Source organism: Ascaphus truei, chromosome 6 (assembly GCF_040206685.1).
Source record: "Ascaphus truei isolate aAscTru1 chromosome 6, aAscTru1.hap1, whole genome shotgun sequence".
NCBI classification, from domain to species: Eukaryota; Metazoa; Chordata; class Amphibia; order Anura; family Ascaphidae; genus Ascaphus; species Ascaphus truei.
Window position 1 is genome coordinate 33,411,828 of NC_134488.1, and position 25,538 is coordinate 33,437,365.

The window sequence follows — 25,538 nt, forward strand, 5'->3', positions numbered from 1 at the left end:
AGAGATGGAGATTTACGTGGAGGAGGCTAGAACCGTGTGCGAGACCCCCCCCCCCATATATACATCCCAAGGCTAGTACAACAGTGCATAGGGCCCCCTCCCTCCCCCTTCAAACCCAGCTTTTCCTCACACACTCACCAGGAACAGTCGTCGGGGACAGGGGTCCGGAGCGGGGCTGAGCTACGCTGGCCGGGGAGCCCACAGGAGAAGGAGAGGGACCCCTGATGCCGGGGAGATGGGGGGAGGTGTGGGGAGAGAAGGGGGACTGGGCCGGGTTACTCTGCTCGCCCTGGCTGCTGGAAATGCCAGAGGTGCTGACGCCCGGGCTCAGCGCACCCTCTGTGCCCATCGGGAGGTCGTCGATGGAGCCGGAGAGATCCTGCAACACAAAACGAGGGCTGGTTAGCCCTACCCAAAATGCGGACCCCCTCTTCTCCCCCACCCCCCACCACATTAGCCGCCAGCAATTAATCCTTATCTCAGAGTGGGCACAACCTCGATCTTGTCTTGTGCAAACGTGGAACTGGCAGGCGCCACAGGATCCACGCCACAAACCCCCAAGACTTTCGGCGTGGGGACACGCCTATTCGATCTTTGTTACACCAGGGACACCCTTATTTATTTCACGCCACAGATTCCCATGTTCGAGCGGCTCTGAACAATCCTCACGGACTTCCTCAGTTACAAGGTCTCTATGTTCTCGCACCTGGGACTTGTATATAGAGCACACAGCAGTGACGCATGCACCACTTCCCCGCCACCGGAGGTGACACTAGTGGAAGGGGTGGTCAGGGTTTCAGGATATCCCTGCTTCAGCACAGGTGGCTCAATCTGAGCCTCTGATTGAGCCACCTGTCCTGAAGCAGGGATATCCTGAAAACCTGACCTGTTGGTGGCCCTTGAGGACAGGGTTGCCACCTCTCCGGGTTTTCACCTGGAGACTACGGGTTTTGACCAGGTATCTCTGGGCTACAGGATTACCTAGTAAACTTCCGGGTGGTGAGGGCAGTCCGCTACTCATGACATGCTGTGTACCGCCTAGGCGGACAACCTGGCCATCCGCCAAACAAGCACTCAGCTGTTAAGGGAACCCCGAGCTGGCGCTTCTCCGTGCTCTGATGGCCAGTTACAGGTGCAGCACTCAGCTGTTAGCAGGTGTTACCCTACCCGGCGCTTCTCCTTTCCTGGACGGCCAGCTACTAGTGCAGGGAGAGCTGAGAGATACTTCCCTTCCTACCTGTCTGACCACGAATATCCATCTAGGTACCTAAGCAGAGTCTGAGGCAAGTATACTGCCAGGACTGTGCTGCTGCAGAGTTACTAACCTCCGTTCTATCAGGTTACATAGTTACATAGTAGATGAGGTTGAAAAAAGACATAGATCCATCAAGTTCAACCTATGCTAAATTTAGACAACAGATACTTTATCCTATATCTATACTTACTTATTGATCCAGAGGAAGGCAAACAAAAAAACCCCAGAGTCATATCATCCAATGATATCTCATAAGGGGAAAAATACATTCCTTCCTGACTCCAAGAATTGGCAAATCGGATTCATCCCTGGATCAACTTCCTTCCCATGTAAACTTATTTGGTATATCCCTGTATACCTTTCCATCTAAAAAGATGTCCAACCTTTTTTTGAACAAATCTATTGTATCTGCTATCACAGTCTCCATGGGTAATGAATCCCACAGTGTAACTGCCCTCACTGTAAAGAACCTTTTCCTTTGTTGCTGGTGAAATCTCCTTTCTTCCAACCTTAAGGGATGGCCCGAGTCCTTAGTACTGCCCGTGGGGATGAATAGATCTTTTGAAAGCTCCTTGTATTGTCCCCAAATATATTTGTATATAGTTATCATATCCCCTCTTAGTCGCCTCATTTCTAATGTAAATAAATCTAATTTAGCTAGCCTCTCCTCATAAGTTAGAATGTCCATCCCCTTTATTAATTTGGTGGCTCTTCTCTGCACTCTCTCTAGTTCCATAATGTCTTTTCTTAGGATTGGTGCCCAAAATTGTAATCCATATTCAAGGTGTGGTCTTACTAATGCTTTATAAGGGGGCATAATTATGTTTACTTCCCTTCCATCCATTGCCCGTTTGATGCAAGATAAGATCTTGTTTGCCTTTGCAGCTACTGCATGACTTTGGGCACTATTGCTAAGCCTTCTGTCTACATGCACTCCTAAATCCTTCTCCATCAAGGATTCCCCCAATATATCTCCATTTAATTTGTAAGTCGCCTTTTTATTCTTGCATCCCAAATGCACATAACCTTACATTTATCTGTATTAAACCTCATCTGCCATTTACCTGCCCACGTTTCCAGTCTCTCCAAGTCCTTCTGAAGAGAAATTACATCCTGCTCTTATTCTCTTACACAATTTAGTATCAGCAGCAAATATGGAGACTTTGCTCTCGATCCCAACCTCAAGGTCATTAATAAACAAGTTAAAAAGTAGGGGTCCCAGTACCGATCCCTGTACCGACTCCACTCACGACTTTAGCCCAACCTGAAAAAGTTCCATTTATGACAACCCTCTGTTGTCTGTCCTTTAACCAGTTTTCAATCCAGGTGCATATATTATTACTGAGTCCAATTTTCTTTATTTTGTACACCAACCTCGTGTGAAACCGTATTAAAAGCCTTTGCAAAATCTAAGTAGACCACATCAACTGCATTACTCTGGTCTAAATTCCTACTTACCTCCTCAAAGAAACAAATAAGGTTAGTTTGGCATGATCTATCCTTCATAAATCCATGCTGACTATTACTAATAATGTTGTTTTCCATTAGGTATTCCTGATTATCCTGTATTAAACCTTCAAGTAGTTTCCCCACTATTGTAGTTTCCCCGCTATTGTAGTTTCCCCGCTATTGTAGTTTCCCCGCTATTGTAGTTTCCCCGCTATTGTAGTTTCCCCGCTATTGTAGTTTCCCCGCTATTGTAGTTTCCCCACTATTGTAGTTTCCCCACTATTGTAGTTTCCCCACTATTGTAGTTTCCCCACTATTGTAGTTTCCCCGCTATTGAAGTCAGGCTTACAGGTCTGTAATTACCCGGTTGTGATCTAGCTCCCTTTTTAAATATAGGCACCACATCTGCTTTACGCCAATCTTGTGGTACTGAGCCTGTGGATGTAATACCTACCCTCCCTATCCTGGCCGTCCACTGTTTATCCCATACACAGGGCTTTGATATCTAACTCTGCAACTGCATCAGCCTGACAGTACTCAGACTAGATCTAAAAGGGCTTTTACATTCAGCCCTTGCTCACTTGAATCTATACAGACTTTCTGGCATTTATATATGGCTCCAAGCAGCCCCCTCTTTTTATCTAGATGCTGGGACACTTAAGAGACCTAATATTCAAATTTGCATTGCTGTATTTAGCCTATCTTTGGTGCACTAATCGCCTAATAAGGGGAAATAGGTGGAAGCCTAATAGGGGCTTACTTGTACACATTGTACCTACAGTACTAAGCCAACAGCACCCCCTTACCTCAATTGGGCACTACAGCCCACCAGGTAATCAACAGGCAGAGCCTCTGATCATTACCTAGGATTAATTGGCCAAGTTAAATTACAGGCCAGTCTGAACAATACCTTGAGTGCCCAATTTAATTTACAGGGCAATATGAAAAATATTGTATTGATTGCTGCTAATAACTGCACTAATATTGTTCCACTTTGAGTGATCTATACTACAGTAGACTATACCTCCATTGTTATATGCCCCATGCGTTTTTAACAATTTTTGTGCCCCATTATTTTTATCTTGTTAGAAATAAAAATTATTTGAACCATATCACTAATACACTATCATAGGGGTTACCTCGAGGTTTTTTCATTACACTGTTCACAACAGTGTTTCAAGTGCATTTCTGAGTCTCAAGACTGATACCAATTCTGAACAAATGAGATGTGAGAGTGCATGTCAGGCTGCGTCCATAGGACTGCAGCCGTGCTGAGGCGCGCGGAGGCTGAGGGAAAGCGGGTGCTTTCCCTGGCCTTGGTCCGCGCGCCGTCCGCGGGCGGGTCTGTGACGTCACGGAGCTGGTTCGCCCTCATTGGGCGAACCGCTCACGTGACCGGCCCTGCGCTCCCTTGAGCGCTTGAATTTAACATTTTGCTAAGACTTACGCTTCCGCGCGCTTGCGTAAGCGTAAGCAAGCCCCTGCTAAAGCCGCTCTCATTGCGGCTGCAGGGGCTCACTGCCGAGCGCCTCAGCACGGGTCAGCGCATAAGCGCTGACCATGCCCGAGGCATAATTGGGGTTTCTATACTTCCCCTGTCTTTGGGGAAAGAGGCCTCTTGTTATGCTATTGCCACTGCCCTAGTGCACCCAGACTAATATCAGACAGAGTGAGCGGGTGGTCATTTTTATTCATACCCTCCGTGTGGTGGTTATCTTGGGTGGGGGGGGGTGGTGGCAACATCTTCCGGCATCTTCCCCTGCAACCATTGCGACAAATGATGCCGCGTTGCCACGACAACAGGAGCGGCATGTGACGCAACAGCATCACGGGACACACATTGTTACGATAACAAGATGCTACTTTACATCACAAAATCATGCGGCACCACGTTGTCATGGCAACTTGACGCCGCGCGACGCTGTCATGGCAATGCTGCGTCATTTGACACCGCGCAGCCATATTGAAGTGAGTTGCAGGGGGAGATGCCGGGAGTACACCAGAGGTAAGTGCTCTATTTAAAAAAAAAAAAACACCATCTCCGGGTTGGCTTCAGTCGAAGGCGGCAAACCAGCTTGAGGACTGGAGTTGGCCGCCCCTGCACTAGTGGGTCAGGAGACCCTGGGGGAGAAGCACGGGTGGGATAACGTTGCAGGTATTCAGTTTCAGAGCCGCTAAACACAAACGTCTTGGTGCGATTGATTCGACCCTCCCACCCTCCAACTTAACTTAAAAGTAACTGATTAACTGATTTCCATCTTGTGAAAATGCGGCCGGCGTGGGGACACTGAATGCAATCCGATCGGCTGCATCGGTTTCTGTCTGACTAATGGCGGCTGCAGAGATTGAGTTTATCTGCGGACTTGAGGACTAAAACAGGCCAAGAGAGACAGTAAAGCCTGCAAAAACCCTCGGTGGGAATGTTACAGGTTGAAATCTCAATTCATAAATACTTGTCCAATTATTTCCTATTTAGATAAAAGGTGTCAATCAACTAGGTTTAACCAATTAAATGCCACTGTCCTGAGGTCCCCTTTGTCCAAGAAGGGGCCGCCCACGTCTGTTTCCATGGATCCGTGCGCACATGTGCACACACAGGAATCTTCACTGCGCACACACACTGCAGACATGTTCCCATTGACAGCAGTTCATGAGAGGCCAGTCCCAGGGACAGCACACTGCCGTGAGATGGAGCGGCTGCAGCACATGTACGTTACATGACAGAGGGAGGCCTGTGCAATACCAGGTAGGACAGGGCTCTTCAGCTGGTTCTCCAAAGAGGCCACATAAAAAAAACAATTAGGAGTAGAGGGGCCACACGATTATAATGTTATTTTAGATACATTAAGAGCCTCCAAAATTACTACATGTCAACATTTTGCAAGTATTAATAATATATATCTGTATATGGGTAGATATATGGGTAGACGGGGAGGGAGGAGACACCTGTATATTGGTAGGTAGGTATTTGTGCTGCATAGAAGGCTGGGACTCTCACTCACCGGGAGGCTGGAGGGTCGTGGCTGCATCCCCAGGCTCAGCTCGTCCTGCCCTTTGCTGGAGCCCAGAGAAGGGGTGGATGAGGCCTGTGATGTGAATGAGTCCTGAGACAGCTCCTGTAATGAGGAGAGACGTAGCATGAAGGGGCAGGGAGATGCAGGATCTGCCCCAGGAGAGGGGACAGGGAGAGGTGGGATCTGCCCCAGGAGAGGGGACAGGGAGAGGTGGGATCTGCCCCAGGAGAGGGGACAGGGAGAGGCGGGATCTGCCCCGGGTGGGTGTGGGGGGAGGCAGGGTCTAAGTTTCCTGCTTAAGCCGAGTCTCTACTAAAGTCATTATTTCCCAACGGCACCAAAGCTTTACACACGTGTGACCTCTTATCCCGACGTGGGTCCCACACGCACAGCCCATTAACCCCATTCTTCTTACTTTCCTTATAACACGTCTATAAATACTATATGCACCGGACGCGTAGCTGGGCAAACACAAACTTTGCAGTGTAATCCGCTTCCTTACAAAGATTGAACCCCGCTGAAGTAACAATGTTACTTATTTGCTCCGGTTAATGTCTCTGGTTGACCTTTTCTCTGGTAATTACCATACTTCCTAATTATCCCTTTTAACCGGATTACGCTGCCATCATTAGCCACACACCACATCAGAACGGGGAGCCACTCTGTATATACAGACGAGCGCTTTTATCGCAAGAGGTTAGGCACAGACTGTAAACAGGGTGTTTGCTTAATAGGGAGACATTCAAAGTTTACCACAAGCCTTTAAAATGCCGTATACTTGTCTGATTAAAATAAGCATGGAGTCTCAATGTAACCTACAATCGCTGCCATTATGCCACTTTGGTCGTAGTGGGGGGACGGCCCCTGTGCTGTAGACCCAGTTAGGAAGCTCCCCCCTGCCCCATCTCACCTGCGGCGGAGGGAAGCGCTGCTGAGAGTACACCGCCTGCTGCTGCGTGCTCCCCGCGGGGTAGGGTGACGGCTGCTGCTGCTGCGTGCTGCCTGCGGGGTAGGATGGCTGCTGCGTGCTGCCCGCGGGGTAGGATGGCTGCTGCGTGCTGCCCGCGGGGTAGGATGGCTGCTGCGTGCTGCCCGCGGGGTAGGGTGACGGCTGCTGCTGCTGCGTGCTGCCCGCGGGGTAGGGTGACGGCTGCTGCTGCTGCGTGCTGCCCGCGGGGTAGGGTGACTGCTGCTGCTGCTGCGTGCTGCCCGCGGGGTAGGGTGACTGCTGCTGCTGCTGCGTGCTGCCCGCGGGGTAGGGTGACTGCTGCTGCTGCTGCGTGCTGCCCGCGGGGTAGGGTGACTGCTGCTGTTGTGCAGCCGGGTACTGTGCAGCTTGCTGAGAGTAGGGTGGCTGGCTCTGTGCATGTTGTGAAGCCTGCAAGGTGGCGGGGGGCGGCTGCTGCTGTTGCTGTGTGTAGGGGGAGGGCGAAGGAGACTGCTGCTGGGCGTAGGGGGGCTGCCCCGGCTGGGCGGGGGGAGGCTGGGAGGAGGGGGGCTGCTGGGGGTAAGACTGAGGGAGGGGGGCAGGGAGTGGAGCTTGTGGAGCAGGCTGTTGCTGGGAGTAGGGGGTCTGCGGCGGAGTCTGCTGGTTGTAGTATGGTGACTGACTCTGCTGGGGGTAGGACCCGGGCCCCTGCTGACCATACGGAGGCATCTGGGAGAGAGGAGAGACATCACTAACCGGGTAAACATTACCCAACAGTGCAAGCCGGGGAGGGGGGCAGTGGGGCGACGCTGTGCCAGGGAGGGGTTATTCTGCAACACTGCAGGGCACCCGCCGGGGGAGGGTGGGGGGGGAAGTAATACTGCAAAACTGCATGCCACCCACCGGGGGGTGGGTTATACCACAACACTGCAGGGCACCCGCCGGGGGAGGGTTATACCGCAACACTGCAGCGCACCCGCTGGGGGAGGGTTATACCGCAACACTGCAGGGCACCCGCCGGGGGAGGGTTATATCGCAACACTGCAGGGCACCCGCCGGGGGAGGGTTATATCGCAACACTGCAGCGCACCCGCTGGGGGAGGGTTATACCACAACACTGCAGGGCACCCGCCGGGGGAGGGTTATATCGCAACACTGCAGGGCACCCGCCGGGGGAGGGTTATATCGCAACACTGCAGCGCACCCGCCGGGGGAGGGTTATACCGCAACACTGCAGGGCACCCGCTGGGGGGAGGGTTATACCGCAACACTGCAGCGCACCCGCCGGGGGAAGGTTATACTGCAACACTGCAGGGCACCCGCCGGGGGAGGGTTATACCGCAACACTGCAGCGCACCCGCTGGGGGGGGTTATACCGCAACACTGCAGGGCACCCGCTGGGGGAGGGTTATACCACAACACTGCAGGGCACCCGCCGGGGGAGGGTTATACCGCAACACTGCAGCGCACCCGCTGGGGGAGGGTTATACCGCAACACTGCAGGGCACCCGCCGGGGGAGGGTTATATCGCAACACTGCAGGGCACCCGCCGGGGGAGGGTTATATCGCAACACTGCAGCGCACCCGCCGGGGGAGGGTTATACCGCAACACTGCAGGGCACCCGCTGGGGGGAGGGTTATACCGCAACACTGCAGCGCACCCGCCGGGAGAGGGTTATACCGCAACACTGCAGCGCACCCGCCGGGGGAGGGTTATACCGCAACACTGCAGCGCACCCGCCGGGGGAGGGATTACACTGCGACGCTCTAGCGGGGGAAAAGTATATGTAGCGATACCCTGAGGGGCTCTCTGGCAGGGAAAGGGTTACACAGCGACGCTCTGGCAGGGAAGGGGTTACTCTGACGCTCTGCGGGGCTCTGGCACAGGAAGGGTTACACAGCGATGCTCTGCGGGCCCTGGCAGGGAAAGGGTTACAGAGTATCAGGTGCAGTGCCGTGTACCTGCTGCTGCCCGTACTGCATGCCCATGCTCCCCTGCGCCCGGCCCGGCATGCCCATAGGGTATCTCTGCGGCGTCTGGGAGGAGTAAGGCTGCACGGGGTACCCGGTGTGTCCCTGCTGAGCTCCCTGCTGCTGCTGCTGCTGCTGCTGGCTGTATGGGTTACCGGACACGTACGGCTGAGGGCGCATCTTCCCCATCTGATCCATGGGACTGGAAGGCTGAGGAGAAAGACACAGAGTGAGCACTCACCCCACCTGACATCCAAACACAGCAAAAAGCAGATATTAACACACCTCCCTGCCCTCTATAGCGTCTCACCCCTCACACCAGCACTGGCTGCCCTTTAAACGCACCAACACACACACTAGACATAGATTTGTACATACACACGCATGTACAGCAGTACAGACCCACATATGAATATACCAATATACTACTACAAGCATGTGCTTTTTTTTTATGGGTGTTATGTACACCGAGCATTGGAGACGGACACAACGGTCTTTGCAATGCATCCGAGAGTGAACACACGTTCACACGCAGAGGGAACCGAGAGTGAACTCACGTCACACGCACGGAAAGAGCCGAGAGTGAACTCACATTCACCCGCACGGAGGGAACCGAGAGTGAACTCACATTCACCCGCACGGAGATACCATAGAGTGAACTCACATTCACACGCACGGAGATACCATAGAGTGAACTCACATTCACACGCACGGAGATACCATAGAGTGAACTCACGTTCACACACACGGAGATACCATAGAGTGAACTCACATTCACACGCACGGAGATACCATAGAGTGAACTCACATTCACACGCACGGAGATACCATAGAGTGAACTCACGTTCACATGCACGGAGATACCATAGAGTGAACTCACGTTCACACGCACGGAGATACCATAGAGTGAACTCACATTCACACGCACGGAGATACCATAGAGTGAACTCACGTTCACACGCACGGAGATACCATAGAGTGAACTCACGTTCACATGCACAGAGACAGCCGAGAGTGAACACATGTTCACACGCACGGATAGAGCAGAGAGTGAACACACGTACGGATAGACCTGAGAGTGAACACACGTTCACACGCAGAGGGAACCGAGAGTGAACTCACGTCACACGCACGGAAAGAGCCGAGAGTGAACTCACATTCACCCGCACGGAGGGAACCGAGAGTGAACTCACATTCACCCGCACGGAGGGAACCGAGAGTGAACTCACATTCACACGCACGGAGATACCATAGAGTGAACTCACATTCACACGCACGGAGATACCATAGAGTGAACTCACATTCACACGCACGGAGACAGCCGAGAGTGAACTCACGTTCACACGCACGAAGATACCATAGAGTGAACTCACATTCACACGCACGGAGATACCATAGAGTGAACTCACATTCACACGCACTGAGATACCATAGAGTGAACTCACATTCACACGCACGGAGATACCATAGAGTGAACTCACGTTCACACGCACGGAGATACCATAGAGTGAACTCACGTTCACATGCACAGAGACAGCCGAGAGTGAACACATGTTCACACGCACGGATAGAGCAGAGAGTGAACACACGTACGGATAGACCTGAGAGTGAACACACGTTCACACGCAGAGGGAACCGAGAGTGAACTCACGTCACACGCACGGAAAGAGCCGAGAGTGAACTCACATTAACCCGCACGGAGGGAACCGAGAGTGAACTCACGTCACACGCACGGAAAGAGCCGAGAGTGAACTCACATTCACACGCACGGAGGGAACCGAGAGTGAACTCACATTCACACGCACGAAGACTGCCGAGTGTGAACTCACATTCACATGCACGAAGACCGCCGAGTGTGAACTCATTCACACGCACAGAGAGCCGAGAGTGAACTCACATTCACACGCACAGAGAGCCAAGAGTGAACTCACATTCACACGCACGAAGATCGCAGTGTGTGAACTCACATTCACACGCACAGAGAGCCGAGAGTGAACTCACATTCACACGCACGGAGGGAGCCGAGAGTGAACTCACATTCACATGCACGAAGACCGCTGAGTGTGTACTCACATTCACACACATGGAGACAGCAGAGAGTGAACTCACATTCACACGCACGGAGACCGCAAGATGGAGAATTAAACCTCACGCAACACAGTTTCCATTACAGACCATTTATCTGCAAGTAGACTGAACAGGAACCAGAGAGATGCAGATGCATGCGAGGGTGCATGTGGCCTGGTCACTCCTGCTGGAAAGACACATTGCCTTCCAGCCAACCTATTCAGAGCACACGCCTCCCCAGCCAGAGACATTCACTCCAATGGGGCCCTCAGTTACTGGAGCAGCACAGTACAGCTTCCACTGCTTACACAGGGTGCCTTATTGCCATCAGCCTTTACCCGTCTCAGCTAGAGGGAGTTAATGTGTGTGGGTGATGGGTGTGTGTGGGTGGGGGCTGTGTGTGTGGGTGATGGGGGTGTGTGGGTGGGGGTGTGTGTGTGGAGCACATGGACACTGCTCCCGTTCCCACAGTAATTAACCTGCGATTTACCATCTTTAAGGAAGGCGGCGGCGGGAGCTATTTTTAACTGGGCTGAAATTGAGGGCAGGCTGCGGAAGTGTAACGCGTCCCAGCTGTACTCCCGTCTGTACCCTGGCCAAGCCCGGCTTTCCAGAGCTGAGCTTGGCAGGCAATGAATGACAGAGGATCGTATTCTGGTGACAAGCAGATGTGGGGAGAGGAGGCGGAGGAGGGGAGAAAGGAGGAGGCAGAGGGGGGAGAGGAGGAGGGGAGGGAAGAGAAGGCGGGAGAGAGGGGCACCCTGTAATCCTAGATCGGCCATTCAGAGTCCGGCACCTACTAACCCCCACTCCCTCCCCTTGTGATAGAATAAATCAAATAAGATCCATGGCGGCCCTGGGACTTAGGCACATGGCTAATTTGCATGAAGGCAAAGTGTGTGTAATCAGAAAAGGCTCAACAAGACATGGGAGAAGGATCCAAGGTGCACCCTTAAAGTGGGGTGAGGGAACCTTATTACAGTAGCTCCCAAAAAATGTAGCCAACTGCACCCCTTAAACATGTCACTGCCATTAGTACACTGGTCCTGCAGGGACTGACCCCTTGAACATGTCACTGCCATTAGTACACTGGTCCTGCAGGGACTGACCCCTTAAACATGTCTCTGCCATTAGTACACTGGCCCTGCAGGGACTGACCCCTTGAACATGTCACTGCCATTAGTACACTGGTACTGCAGGGACTGACCCCTTGAACATGTCACTGCCATTAGTACACTGGTCCTGCAGGGACTGACCCCTTAAACATGTCTCTGCCATTAGTACACTGGTCCTGCAGGGACTGACCCCTTGAACATGTCACTGCCATTAGTACACTGGTACTGCAGGGACTGACCCCTTGAACATGTCACTGCCATTAGTACACTGGTCCTGCAGGGACTGACCCCTTAAACATGTCTCTGCCATTAGTACACTGGTCCTGCAGGGACTGACCCCTTGAACATATCACTGCCATTAGTACACTGGTCCTGCAGGGACTGACCCCTTGAACATGTCACTGCCATTAGTACACTGGTCCTGCAGGGACTGACCCCTTGAACATGTCTCTGCCATTAGTACACTGTGCCTGCAGGGACTGAGCTACTGATTAAGCCACCTGTGCTGATGCAGGGATATCCATAAAAGCTGGCCTGTTGGTGGACTGAGTTTGAGACCCCGGGTATAAGAAATTGAACATTGCAATCGGAACCCGGGTTCCACGCCGGAAGCCCAGCGGCCACCAATACCCCAAAAGTATTTTGGTTTTGATCAATATTTCTCCAGAGAAACACTGGTGGATTTCACTCGCAAATAAAATGATAAGATATACATGTATCTTCAAACACCGTTTTTGAATGGGCAAGGGGCCGAAACCCTAATCCAAGATGTATATACACACATAGTAGATGAGGTCGAAAAAAGACGTGCATCCATCAAGTTCAATCTATGCCAAACTTAGACGACAGATACTTCATCCTATATCCGTACGTACAGTATATTGATCCAGAGGAAGGCAAACAGAAAACCCCAGTGACAGATCATCCACCGATATCTCATAAGGGGAAAAATAAATTCCTTCCTGACAATAATATTATTCCCTGAATCAACATCCTGCCCATGTTGACTTATTTTGATATATCCCTGTATACCTTTCCTTTCTAAAAACATGTCCTTACAAACTACAACAAATAATTTAGCTGTAAATAAACTAAGAATAAAAAAGGGATACAAGCGCCTCTCCCTCTCCCCCCCGGTCAGCATCCAGCACAGAGCTTAATCGTTTTATAACCAGTTTATGGGGTTTCCTGGTCAATCTCAAATCAATCCCCCCCTCTATCATGTTCCCGGCGGAGTGGGGCAGTAGGGTAAACAGTCAGTAACAGGCGAGTGGAGACTACAATTGCTTAGGGTGACATTTTTGAGTCAACATTTTGGAATTTTGAAACTCTTGACGAGCTTACGATCCGTATATAATATGAGCAGGGAGCAAAGAGTCCAGGGCAGATGTGATATACATAAATTACACCCACCCACATATGTGCTTATACTGTACATGTAATTTATTTGTGTGAGATGTGTGGGATACTGTAGGTGTATTTGTGTATATGCACATATATATGTGTAATATAGGTGTCTGTATGTGTGCATATATGCGTATGTGCTAATTAATGCAACATATTTGTCTGTGATACATATGGATGTGTCATACTGTAGGTAAGCGTGAGTACGAGAGATGATTACATATTATATACACACGATAGGTGTACATATTTATGTATAATACAGGTGTGGGGGTGTTCGTGGCAGCGGGTGTGTACACACACACAGCTGTGTGTACATACACAGCTGTGTGTACACACACACACACACACACACACACACACACACACACACACACACACACACACACACACAGCTGTGTGTACACACACACACACACACGTGTGTACACACACACACACACGTACGTGTGTCCACACGCACACTCCGCGTCCACACGCACACGCAGCGGCGTGTCCACACGCACACCGCAGCGCGTTAACACACACAGCGGCGTGTCCACACACGCAAACGCCGCGTCCACACGCGCGCACGCCGCGGCGTGTCCACACGCGCGCACGCAGCGGCGTGTCCACACGCGCGCACGCAGCTGCGTGTCCACACGCGCGCACGCAGCTGCGTGTCCACACGCGCACACGCAGCTGCGTGTCCACACACGCACGCAGCTGCGTGTACACACACGCGCAGCTGTGTGTACACACACACACGCCTGTGTGTGTACACACACACACACCTGTGTGTACACACACACACACCTGTGTGTACACACACACACACCTGTGTGTACACACACACACACCTGTGCGTACACGCAGCTGCGAGCGTGTGTGCGTGCGTACACGAAGCTGCAAGCGTGTGCATACACGCAGCTGCACGCACACACACGTGTGTTTGTACACACCTGCACATACACAGACACACCTACATGATGATGCAAAGGGAAAAAAAGGGGGGGGGGGAGCGTGCGCTCCGCAAACCCCCACTGATGTGAAAGGGTTACCTTAGAAAATCAGAGATGATGGATGGTTTCTATTCAAGGTCACAGTTTAAGTAAAAAATTCTAATAGGATACTGTTAAGGCTAGATGACATGAGCCATATGAACCTATGTACATTCAATGAGATGTGAAAAATGTATTATGTATATGGATGTTGTTTTAAAAAAATGAACAAAAAGAATATATATCTCTCTAACTGTGCATGCAATGTATTGTATATACTGTATGCCCTGTTCATTTATGTAACTGTATTTGTAACCATGTACTATTTGTCATATTAACTATGCCCAGGACATACTTGAAAACGAGAGGTAACTCTCAATGTATTACTTCCTGGTAAAACATTTTATAAATAAATATATGACAGTTTAAGTAACTATTCGGGAGGAGTGGCTCAGTGAGTAAAGAAACTGACTGACACGGAGTTTGAAGCAGGGGTCCCGGTGTCGGCTCCTTGTGACCTTGAGAAAGTCACTATCACCCTGTGCCTCAGGCACCAAAAACAGATTGTAAGCTCCACGGGGCAGGGATTGTGTCTGCAAAATGTCTCTGTAAAGAGCTGCGTAAAACTAGCAGCGCTACATAAGAACATGCTATTATTAACTATATAAGAAAATTCAATTCAAAATCAAATTGAGGTCCTTGAATTAAGCAGGGCTTCAAATGATGTCCCACTGAGTCCAATGAAATAGTACTGTCTTGTGTACTATAATAAATTAAGTCCAATCCAAAATTAATAATCTGCTATTATATAAGCTGACCCAAAACAACGGATAACCAATACTAAAATAGAGACAAGACAAAGACAGGGGCGCACATAATAGCAAATATATGTATTGTATTAGGCTGGATATAGTTAAGACACAAACGTTGCAATATATATATATATATATATATATATATATATATATATATATATATATAGAATAAAAAAAACTTTTGCCTGTATGAGGTTCAGACTTCTTTGCCTGGTCTGGGTGATACGGTTAGCTGCTCGTTTGAAAACGGGCTGGTGTTTCCCTCTGGGTCTCTCACACAGCGCAACGAGTAGACGCACACACACAGCGCAGCGCGTAGACGTACACACAGCGCGAAGGCAGTGCATAAAGACACACACAGCAGCTGTATGGACTCATTTCTAACATAGCAAACTTGTAATGGGATTTGCATGCGAGTTGCATTTCTATGGTGGGGACTCTGTGATTTAATCAGCTGAGGCTCCTGCAGAGAAATGTGTATTGAGACAATGGTTGGGATCCTGGAGGTGTTACAGATTTGTGAGTAACAGTGGACAATCAGATTTGCTCTGATTGGCCAGCAGCCCGTCCCATGTAAAGTATAGTCACCAAGGGGTATATAAGGAACACTGCTGGTCAGACGCTGCTCCATCTACGACCTACCGAGAGGTATCAAGCAAGCAATTGCTGAGAAAAACAGGGCCCGACGCCAGTGGCAGAAGTTCCGCACACCTGGCCTTCTGGTAAAGTACAACTCACTTGCTAGACTACTGCGACAGCAAATTAGCCAACACCGGGGAGAGAAGTGGGAGGCCGCAGCAGCCAAGCTGAAGGAATCCGACAACTCTGTTTGGAGAATGACCCGACGCCTGACCGGGAAGAAGGAGCCAAACCCACCTATCCAGGGCCAGACCCACCTGGCATGTAGCAACAAGGACAAGGCGGAGGTTCTTGCTGACATACTGGAGACAACTTTTAGGCCTAACCAAGCCAGCAAAGTAGCACGGGAAGTTGAGCAAGGAGTTAACAGGCATCTTACCGAGCACCTACCAGAGACCGAAGCGGAAACCCTTGAAGGATGCACCAGGACTGAGATAACGCAACTTGCAGAAAAGCTGGCAAATGGCAAAGCACCAGGAAGTGACGGAATTACCAACCTTGCCATCAAGAAGCTTCCGCCGGCAGCCATGGAATGCCTCACAGAAATCTTCAATGCATGCATGCGGCTCCAGCACTTTCCTCAATCCTGGAAGGAAGCCAAGGTCATTGTATTTCCAAAGCCTGGAAAACCATTGAGGGATCCTGCAAACTACCGTCCGATAAGCCTGCTCTCTGGACTGTCGAAACTCCTGGAGAAAGTTATTCTTACGCGCCTCCGCCACTTTGCCTCTGGTAAAAACATTCTACTAAAGGAGCAATTTGGATTCCGGAAGGACCACTCAACCAACCATCAGCTGCTACGAGTCGTTGACATAATAAGCCATGGATTCAACATCCACAAATCAACTAGAGTTGTCTTCTTGGACGTGGCCAAAGCATTTGACAGAGTTTGGCACGAAGGTCTACTGCACAAAATGATCAACCTGAAATTCCCAAACTACCTGATTAAGCTGACGGCAAGCTACTTGCGGGAGCGCACATTCCACGTGGCTGTGCGAGAAGAGCTCTCAACAACACGCCCCATCCGCGCAGGCGTGCCGCAGGGATCAGTCCTGGGACCATTCCTGTTTAATCTCTTCATGAATCACATCCCCGCAGACCTCCACAAGACTCAACTGGCACTCTACGCAGATGATGTGGCAGTCATCTCCCAGTCCTTCAGCGAGAAAGAAGTAGCTAAGAACATCCAGAAAGTACAAGACATGCTATCAACATGGTACAGCGACTGGCAAGTAGGACTGAACTCCAGCAAGACCACAGCTACACTGTTTACCAAAAGGAAGATCAAGACACACCCGCCAATCAGCCTCAACGGAGAGGCAATCAAATGGGAGCCAAACAGCTCTTACCTAGAGGTAATCCTAGATAGCAAGTTAAGCTGGAGAAACCACATTGAGAAGACTCAACAGAAGGCAACAGCCAAGCTGGCAGCACTGTACCCCCTGTTGAAGACAAGGACCATGCCCATCCGGAGCAAAGTCAACGTGATCAAGGCGATCATTAGACCCACAATGACATACGCCTCCCCGGTGTGGAGTGGCTGCCACCAACGGCTCAGATCATCTCATCAAAAACTACAGAACAAGGCGCTGCGGATTGCGTCCAACGCACCACTTCCTACAAGAATAGCGGACCTTCATAGGGAGCTGGGCATCGAGATGTTGGATGAACATCTAAAGAAGCTCAACGAGAAATTCTATAAGGAACTGGACCAGAACTCAAATCCGCTGATCAAGAAGCTTGCTGCGATCTCTGCAAATCCATTTGACCGCTACCCACGACCCATCACAGCGCTGACCCTGTGAAACCAACTCAACTGTGGCAAGTAACACAGATCAAGAAGCTTTCTAAAGTGTGCGACAATACACTCAACAAGAGAACTTGGAGTAATGAGGCTCAAGCCTTGGTATCCAATATCACCACTGACAGATTTAATCTGTCAGTCAGAACAGAACAGGCAGAGCAGTAGTTAATTATCCCACAGGGAGAGAGACACTCTGGGAAGGAGTGTGGACAGCATCTGAGAGACAGTCATTCTGTGAAGGAGTTTGGATCTTGACAGTGACCAGCTGGAGATCCATGTGAGTGACTGCTGTGTGATCACCCCTCTGATATCCTGGACGAGAAGAGGACAGGACAAGCCTTCTTGAAGCAGCCCCCGCACCTAGCGAGGCTAGAGTCTCCTCCCCAGGCCCCCAGTTGATATTGTATCTTGTTTTGTGCATCTTTGTTTTGTCTGCTGGCGTACCAGAATATACCTCATTTTATTCAACAACTTTGTCCGGTCTGGTGCTAGTGATCCCGGTGGTTTCGGTGTAAAAGTGCTGGTCTCCTGTGACACAGTGCTATACTTAGGTCATAGGTGTTTCATCCATGGCTCGTGCTGGTCTATGTTTTGTTCTAGAACATGACAGGAGTTGACTTCAATGTCTGGCATTCCAAGAGCCCATATCCAGTCCCGTCTATATAGGGGTGGCCCTCCCCGTTCTAAGACCTATAGTGGAAGTCTTTTTGTTTTCCCTTTATACGTGACACGGACTGTCACGCAGCCGAGCAGCTTTAAAAGTTGCATGGCGTAAGTCTGTAGTCTGATTTTAGTGGGCTTCAACTGCTTTGTTAGTTGTAACTTGCGCCAGTGGTGTAGAGTGATCTCCGACACTGCAGCGCCAGTATCCAGATGCATGCACAGCGTTTTCCCTTCGAGTTCCACCTGTACTTCCATGCCCGTTTGTTGGAGGTCAGCGGAGGTATATGGAGAGGCAGTGCAATCACTCGTCTTCGTCCGAGCTGGACAATGAATCTCGGAGGTCCACTTTATAAGTTTGTATGCCTCCCACCTTCTTTTCCTGGTGGCGCACGGAAACACACTGTAAATGTCCAGTTTTGCCGCAATGATGACACTGCATGTCCTTGACTCTGCAGGCTCCGGTGTCATGAGTAGTTCCACCACATCCGTAACACCTGGCAGAGGTCTGTTGTCCCGGTGCGGGTTGTGACAATGTGGATTGTCGACTATGCCCTTGGGGTTTCATGCTTGCTGACTTGGTAAGTGGTGTGTTGAAAAGTTCTTCTTTTACAGTCTCCCGCGATTGCAGCGGGTCTGCAGATTTCATTGCCAACTACATTACTGTTGTCATGTCTATAGCCCTTTTTAAGGAGAGGTTTTCGTCTGTTAACTTTTTTTTTTAAGCTTAGCGCGCATACCTTATGCAATGTGTATTGTAACATCCACTCTCCCACTGTGCGCGCACGCTCATGCGCGTGCACACACGCTCTCCCAAGCGTTGTGCTTGGGGAGACAAGAGAGCTTTAGGCTGCGGTCCCACTAACTACTACAGCGCATGGTGCGATCAAGCCCCGCCCCCCCCCCAGTTCCTACCTTGTCGCGCACCATTCCCCAGCGGTGCGCGACAGGTTTTCAGGCAGGCAGGGGAATTTGAGATTGGCATTTGCGACGGAGGCGTGGCCAGGCCCCCGCCGGCGGTTCAGCCAATGAGGGCGAACCAGCCGCGGGACGTCATGGCCACTCCCCCGCAAACCTACCGCCACGCCCCCTCCTGTCGCAAACGTTCTCTCTCCCCTCAGACCGCGGTGTAGCGCTGTGCACGCACCCCCCCCCCCGCTGGGTGCGCGTGCCACAGTGCTGTGCTCAGCCTTACTTTCGAGCTCAGAGCAGGACCCTGCTCTGACCAATGGGAAGAGAGAGGGCGTGTTCTAATGTCCTGTCACTATACACCAAACACAAACATTGAATTTAGCAGAGAAGTGGAAGGGGGGGGGGGCAAACGGACTGAGGGGGGGGCAACGGACTGAGGGGGGGGAGAGAGCAATGGGGGGAGAGAAAATAGAGAGACACAGAGAGAGAGACAGAGAGACACACAGAGACACAAAGACAGCCCCTATACAGCCAATGACGCCCCCTCCTGTAATTGCCACGCCCCTCAGGTCCTGCTCTAAAAAATGTTGCAGGGCACCGATTGCTCATGCTTGGAGCTGGTGACGTCAACGCTCTCAAACTTGAGTGAGCTCAGCGGCAGCGGGGTAGCAGTCTAAGCCGACTTGTGAGGCCAATGACAAACATGTCGGGAAGGGCTGCTGGCAGGTAATCAGAGAAAGAGCAGGTGCTGCCCAACGTCCTTAGAGTGACAACATAGAATTTAATAGCCTCGCCTTGTCCTTGGAGTCTATGATAAAACCGAAATCTCTCCGCTATCTCCAGCGGTTTATAGGTTGGTAGTAATCGTTCAGTATTTCATATCAGTACATTATTTAGGGGCTTGGATGCTGGTTTATCTGGAACCAACAAGTATCTTAAAGTATTGAAGGTTTTAGCACCAGCTGCTGTGATAAATACAGCAACCTTTTTGTCATCACTTACAGCATTTGCAACTAAATATTGGTTGAGCCGTTCCCTCCAAGAAGACCAAGTGTCAGTTTGCACATGAAATTCATGCATGCTACCGATGAGTCAGTTACATATTTATCCTTGGCTGTCTTGGTACATAAATGCTTAGGGATACTGTCAATCCTTTCTGAGAGAAAAGTAACGCTGTTGCTTTAAGGTGATTTCCCAGGGTTATCATTGGCTGCAGGATAGTACAATTCCATCCTTATGTATGGAGGAATACTGCCTGAGTGCGTGTACAGTCACATGCGTGTGCGCACACGTTGTCACGGGAGACCAGTACTTTTACACCGAAACCACCGGGATCACTAGCACCAGACAGGACAAAGTTGTTTAATAAAATGGGGTTAGCTTTACCGTCACCCCAGCACACGCACCGGTGCGTGTACACACACACACACACACACGTGTGTACACAGGCAGGCAAGCTGGGTGACCGTGCAGAGGAGCCCCTAAGTCTGCCACCAGGGATAGGTGTGCCATTACAGCACCAGGCTGTGAGTGAGTCCGCTGTATGCAGCTCGCCGCTGGGAGATCTGGAGAGCCAGCCCCTTGTGCGTGTGTACGCAGACCCCTTGTGCGTGTACATGCACACGCACAGGTGTGTTTGTGTATGTACTGTTATGTCTAAGGCCTTGCCCCCGCTGCCAACTACAGCGCCCGCTGTGGCGGACGCTGCACGGACAAGAGCCCTCCCCTCAATGGCGCCGGGCCCGCTGCGAGGGGGGGCCGCAGAGCTGGGGCGAGAGTTGCTCCTGCTCTCAATAGAATTGAGAGCAGGACTCGCGACAAGGCACGCCCCCGGTGGTTCAGCCAATGAGGGCGAACCTGCCGGGTGACGTCATGGCCGCGACCCCGTCACTCCCCATCCCCCCGGTCTCTCTTCCTGCAGTGAGCTGCAGACCGGGGAATCGGCTGCACGCGCCGCCAATCTCGCGGGCGCGCGTTGCAGCGGAGAGACCGGGGCCTTAGCCTAAGTGTTTATGCTTCACAATAACACACTACATTGTTGGTACTAAATGATCCTTATTCATTACTGCTGACAGGTAGTAATTTTCCTGGTTACCTCAGACTGCTGCAAGTCTGTGTGTACACACAGGTGTACACACACACCCAACTCTGGGAAGAGAAGGGACAGAGAGAGAACAGTGGTTGGGGGTAGCTAGGTCGATCTTGCTGGCAGGGCATCAGGAGATCCTGCGTACCAGAGCCCAGCTGATGAATGCTTTCTGCTGGCCGGAGGTATCGGCATTTGGTCATGCCTGTGATGACCACCGGCAGGCAGGCAGGCTGGGTGACCGTGCAGAGGAGCCCCTAAGTCTGCCACCAGGGATAGGTGTGCCCTTACAGCACCAGGCTGTGAGTGAGTCCGCTGTGTTAGCTGTATGCAGCTCGCACCTGTGCGTGTGCATGTACTGTTATGTCTAAGTGTTTATGCTTCACAATAACACACTACCTTGTTGGTACTAAATGATCCTTATTCATTACTGCTGACAGGTAGTGATTTTCCTGGTTGCCTCAGACTGCTGCATGTCTGTCTAAGCTCCGATGTTCTCTGACCGGCTCTCTCTACTTCCTGGGTCAGAAGTCAGAATGGTGACATCGCAGCATTACAGGACAGTGACCAGGAAGTATCCAATACACCACATCCCCCTCCCCTTCTCTCAACACTACACATAGATCATAAACAAAAACAACCAACAATAATAACAGTATCTGTCTATATAAACCAACTAAAGTTCCAGGTCAATCTTCCCCCAAGTAGGTCTCTGAAAGCTCTCCTCGTGGTCTCACACTATCGGACCTAGTCTTCCGATGTGGTTTGCTGAAACAACGGATCCCCTCTTCCATTTGCAGTCGCTCAGGAGGTCGCCGCTCCCCGGCCGTTCGTGCTGCTACTGCCTCTCTGGGGTCATCCCCCCGGTGCTCATCCCGTACTCCTGGATCCAGCACTTCGTCTGTTGCCTGTACTGGCTCCTCTTGCCTTAGAGCCGGTTGCAAGACCGGTTTGCTCCACTGCCGAGTTCTCTGGTACGTGGTATTCTGGGTCATAACACACACCACTCCAAAAATCTGACTGGCTGGGTCTGTTGGCCTGTTCTGAATAACTTTTCGCTGTAGGCCCGGATCTGATTTGAACTGTGTGGCGTCTGGTGGAAAGGCCATCTTCCGTGGTAACTACATACAATTGTTGGTCCCAAAATGCTTGTGACTGTAGCGACCTTCCATCTGTGGGAGGTGCCATACATCCGTACCCATACCGCCTCCCCTGGGACAAAGGATTTGGAGTTAGAGCCCCCATTGCATGCGACTTTGTTTGAGAAGATCAAGCTTGGTTCGTGGCTGACGTCCAAGCACGAGTTGAGCAGACAAGACCCCTGTAGTTGCATGGGGTGTTCTGTACACCAGTAAAAAGGTCTCTAAATTGTATGTCAATCCTGAATTTGTGGTCTTTATGGCATTTAACGAGTTCTTGAAGGTTTGAACAAACCTTTCTGCCGGGCCATTTGTGGACGGTGGTATGGTGCAGATGTTCGGTGGACAATGCAAAACTCTTTTAGAAAGTTTCTAAACTCTTGAACTGCGGTCCTTTGTCTGACACTAACTCTAGGGGATAACCGAACATCGCAAACAGTCTCTGCAATGCGTTGATCGTGGCAGCTGTTGGAACCAACTTCATTTTCACCACCTCTGGCCATTTGGAGTGTGCATCAACCACGGTCAAATACGATGTATCATCTATTGGCCCAGGAAAATCAATGTGGATGCGGTGCCATGGGAGGGTTGGCCACATCCACGGTTGGACTGTCCCTCATAGTAGTTGCCTCGTTGACAGGGCACAGCCAGGCACCCGGTGAAAAAGCTTTCGATGTCTTGATCAATACCTGGCCACCATGTGTCCCCGGGCTTGCTGCTTCATACGGACTATGACGGGATGTCCATTATGTAGTAGTTGCAATGCTTGCGACTGCAGGCTGTGTGGAACCACCACTCTCTCTCCCCATGAGGCAATGATCCCTGGTCAGTTCCAGATGGTGACGTTTATATGGCCTCAAGTTGGACGTTACGGCTTGATGCCATCCACCCTGTACGAATTGCACAACGGTGCAGAGCGTGACATTCCTCTGTGCTTCCTTAGCGAGTAACTGCGAGGTCAGTCTATTCTTAGCGGCATAGTGGCAATTTTGTCTTTTTCTTGAAGTGGTAGTCGGGACATAGAATCCGCATTAGCGTGCTCATCGTGTGAGCGGTATTTTATACTGTATGTGTATGCTCCCAAAAAGAGGGCGTACCATTGTAGGTGAGCGGCTGTCGTTGTTGATATACCCCTTTTGGGGCTAAAGATGAAGAGTAATGGCTTGTGGTCTGTGACAAGCGTATCGTCGAGACCATATACATACATGTCGAATTTTTTTTATAGCCCATACTATAGCTAGGGCCTCTATCAATCTGAGAATAGTTGCCTTCGGCTAGAGATAGGGAACAAAATGAAAAAGCGATTGGTTTCTCTGTGCCATTGACCATCCGATGAGAAAGTACTGCCCCGAGACCATATGGTGAAGCGTCACATGTTAACAGTAACGGTGTGGACCAATATGCGGGACGCCCGGATCATGCATTTTGAGGTTTCGAAAGCCTCCTGACACGGGGTCCAGGTTCCATTTAGTTGTCGTTTCCAATAATCTGTGCAGGGGGTACAGAATGTGCGCTAGATAAGGAAAGAATCTATTATAATAGTTCAGTATTCCCAAGAAGGAACGAAGTTGTGAGACATCCTTGGGTGTGGGAGCCTTCACTAATGCGTCCACCTTGTCTTCCGTTGAGTGGAGACCATCATCCACCACATGTGCGCAAAACTCTAATTTGGGCACAAAAAACCCTTGAATTTTTGCAGATTTGCCTTTAGCCTACAGTCTATTAAGCGTTGTAGGACCAACTCCTTCCTCGTCAGTGCACCCGGTGATCAACATATCATCGAGCATACACTGATTGCAAGGTATGACAGCTAATATTTCCTCCATTTTACGCGGCCAAAATGCGGGTGCAGGCGCTATCCCAAAAACCATTCGGTTAAACCGAAATAGTCCTTTGTGTGTGTGTTGATCATGAGATATTTCCTGGAATCAGAGTGAACCTCCATTTGCAGGTATGCCTGCTTGAGATCGATTTCCCCCCCCACTACGGAAGCAAAAATTATTTTATTTCTTGTAAGGGGATACTGGTCCACGATCAATTGGCTGTTCACAGTGCCATCCGGAAGTCTCCACGAATGCGCAGCTCGCCATTCTTTTTCTTGACTGGCACAATTGGCGATGCTCATGCGCTATGTTTTACCTTGGAGATGATCCCCAACTCCTCCAAACTCTTTAGCTCTGTTTCCACTCCAGCCTTCAGGGTGAATGGAACTGACCTTGCCTTGACAAATGTTGGGGTCGCCCCTTCTCCTAAATTCAATTGAACGGAATCACCACTAACTTTGCCCAAGTCGTTATCAAAAACAGTGCTATACTTATGTCGTAGGTGTTTCATCCATGGCTCGTGCTGGTGTATATTTCGATCTAGATCATGACAGGAGTTGACTTCAATGTCTGGCATTCCAGGGGCCCGTATCAAGTCCCGTCTATATAGGGGTGGCCCTCCCCGTTCTAGGACCTATAGTGGAAGTCTTTTTGTTTTCCCTTTATACGTGACACGGACTGTCACGCAGCCGAGCAGCTTTAAAAGTTGCATGGCGTAAGTCTGTAGTCTGATTTTAGTGGGCTTCAACTGCTTTGTTAGTTGTAACTTGCGCCAGTGGTGTAGAGTGATCTCCGACACTGCAGCGCCAGTATCCAGATGCATGCACAGCGTTTTCCCTTCGAGTTCCACCTGTACTTCCATGCCCGTTGGGTTGAGGTCTGAGGTGATATATGGCAAAAGACTTCCACTATACGTCCTAGAAGAATGGCGAGCTTTCCGAATGGAACTGAACAACCAATAGATCATGGCCCAGTAACCCCTTCCAAGAAAATAAGACATTTTTGCTTCCCTAGAGGGGGAAAATCAATTGCAAGCAGGCATACTGTACCTGCAAATGAAGGTTCACCCTATTTTCAGGAAAAATCTCATGATCAACACACAAACAAAGGACTATTTCAGTTTAACCGAATGGTTTTGGTGATTACCCCAGCACCCGCAATTTGGCAGCGTAAAATGGAGGAAATATTAGCTGGCATACCCTATACTCAGTGTATGCTCGATGATGTTGATCACCGGGCACACTGATGATGAGCATTGCCACAATGTCAAGCTGGTCCAAATCTGGAAAAATGCAAGTTTTTTTTTTAGCCCAAATTAGAGTTTTGCGCATATGTGGTGGATGAAGATGGGCTCCAATCCATTACAACAAGGTTCATTTGGTAGAAAAAGAGGCCTAGAATTAGGAGGCAGATCTTAACAATCCCCAACAAGGCTGGTGGCTTGGCTCTGCCCTGCCTCGTCTCATATTACAGGGCC

The 25,538-nt window shown here is 50.4% G+C and overlaps 1 protein-coding gene across 1 annotated transcript in view; it reads right to left on the reverse strand.

The window, feature by feature from the left end:
• The window catches only part of LOC142498025 (AT-rich interactive domain-containing protein 1A-like), a 173,296-nt gene that overhangs the window by 12,810 nt on the left and 134,948 nt on the right, over nt 1-25,538 (reverse strand). Inside the window, 4 exon segments of the mRNA XM_075606534.1 lie at nt 131-379; nt 5,707-5,820; nt 6,629-7,375; nt 8,609-8,827. Coding sequence (XP_075462649.1) covers nt 131-379; nt 5,707-5,820; nt 6,629-7,375; nt 8,609-8,827 — 1,329 coding nt within the window.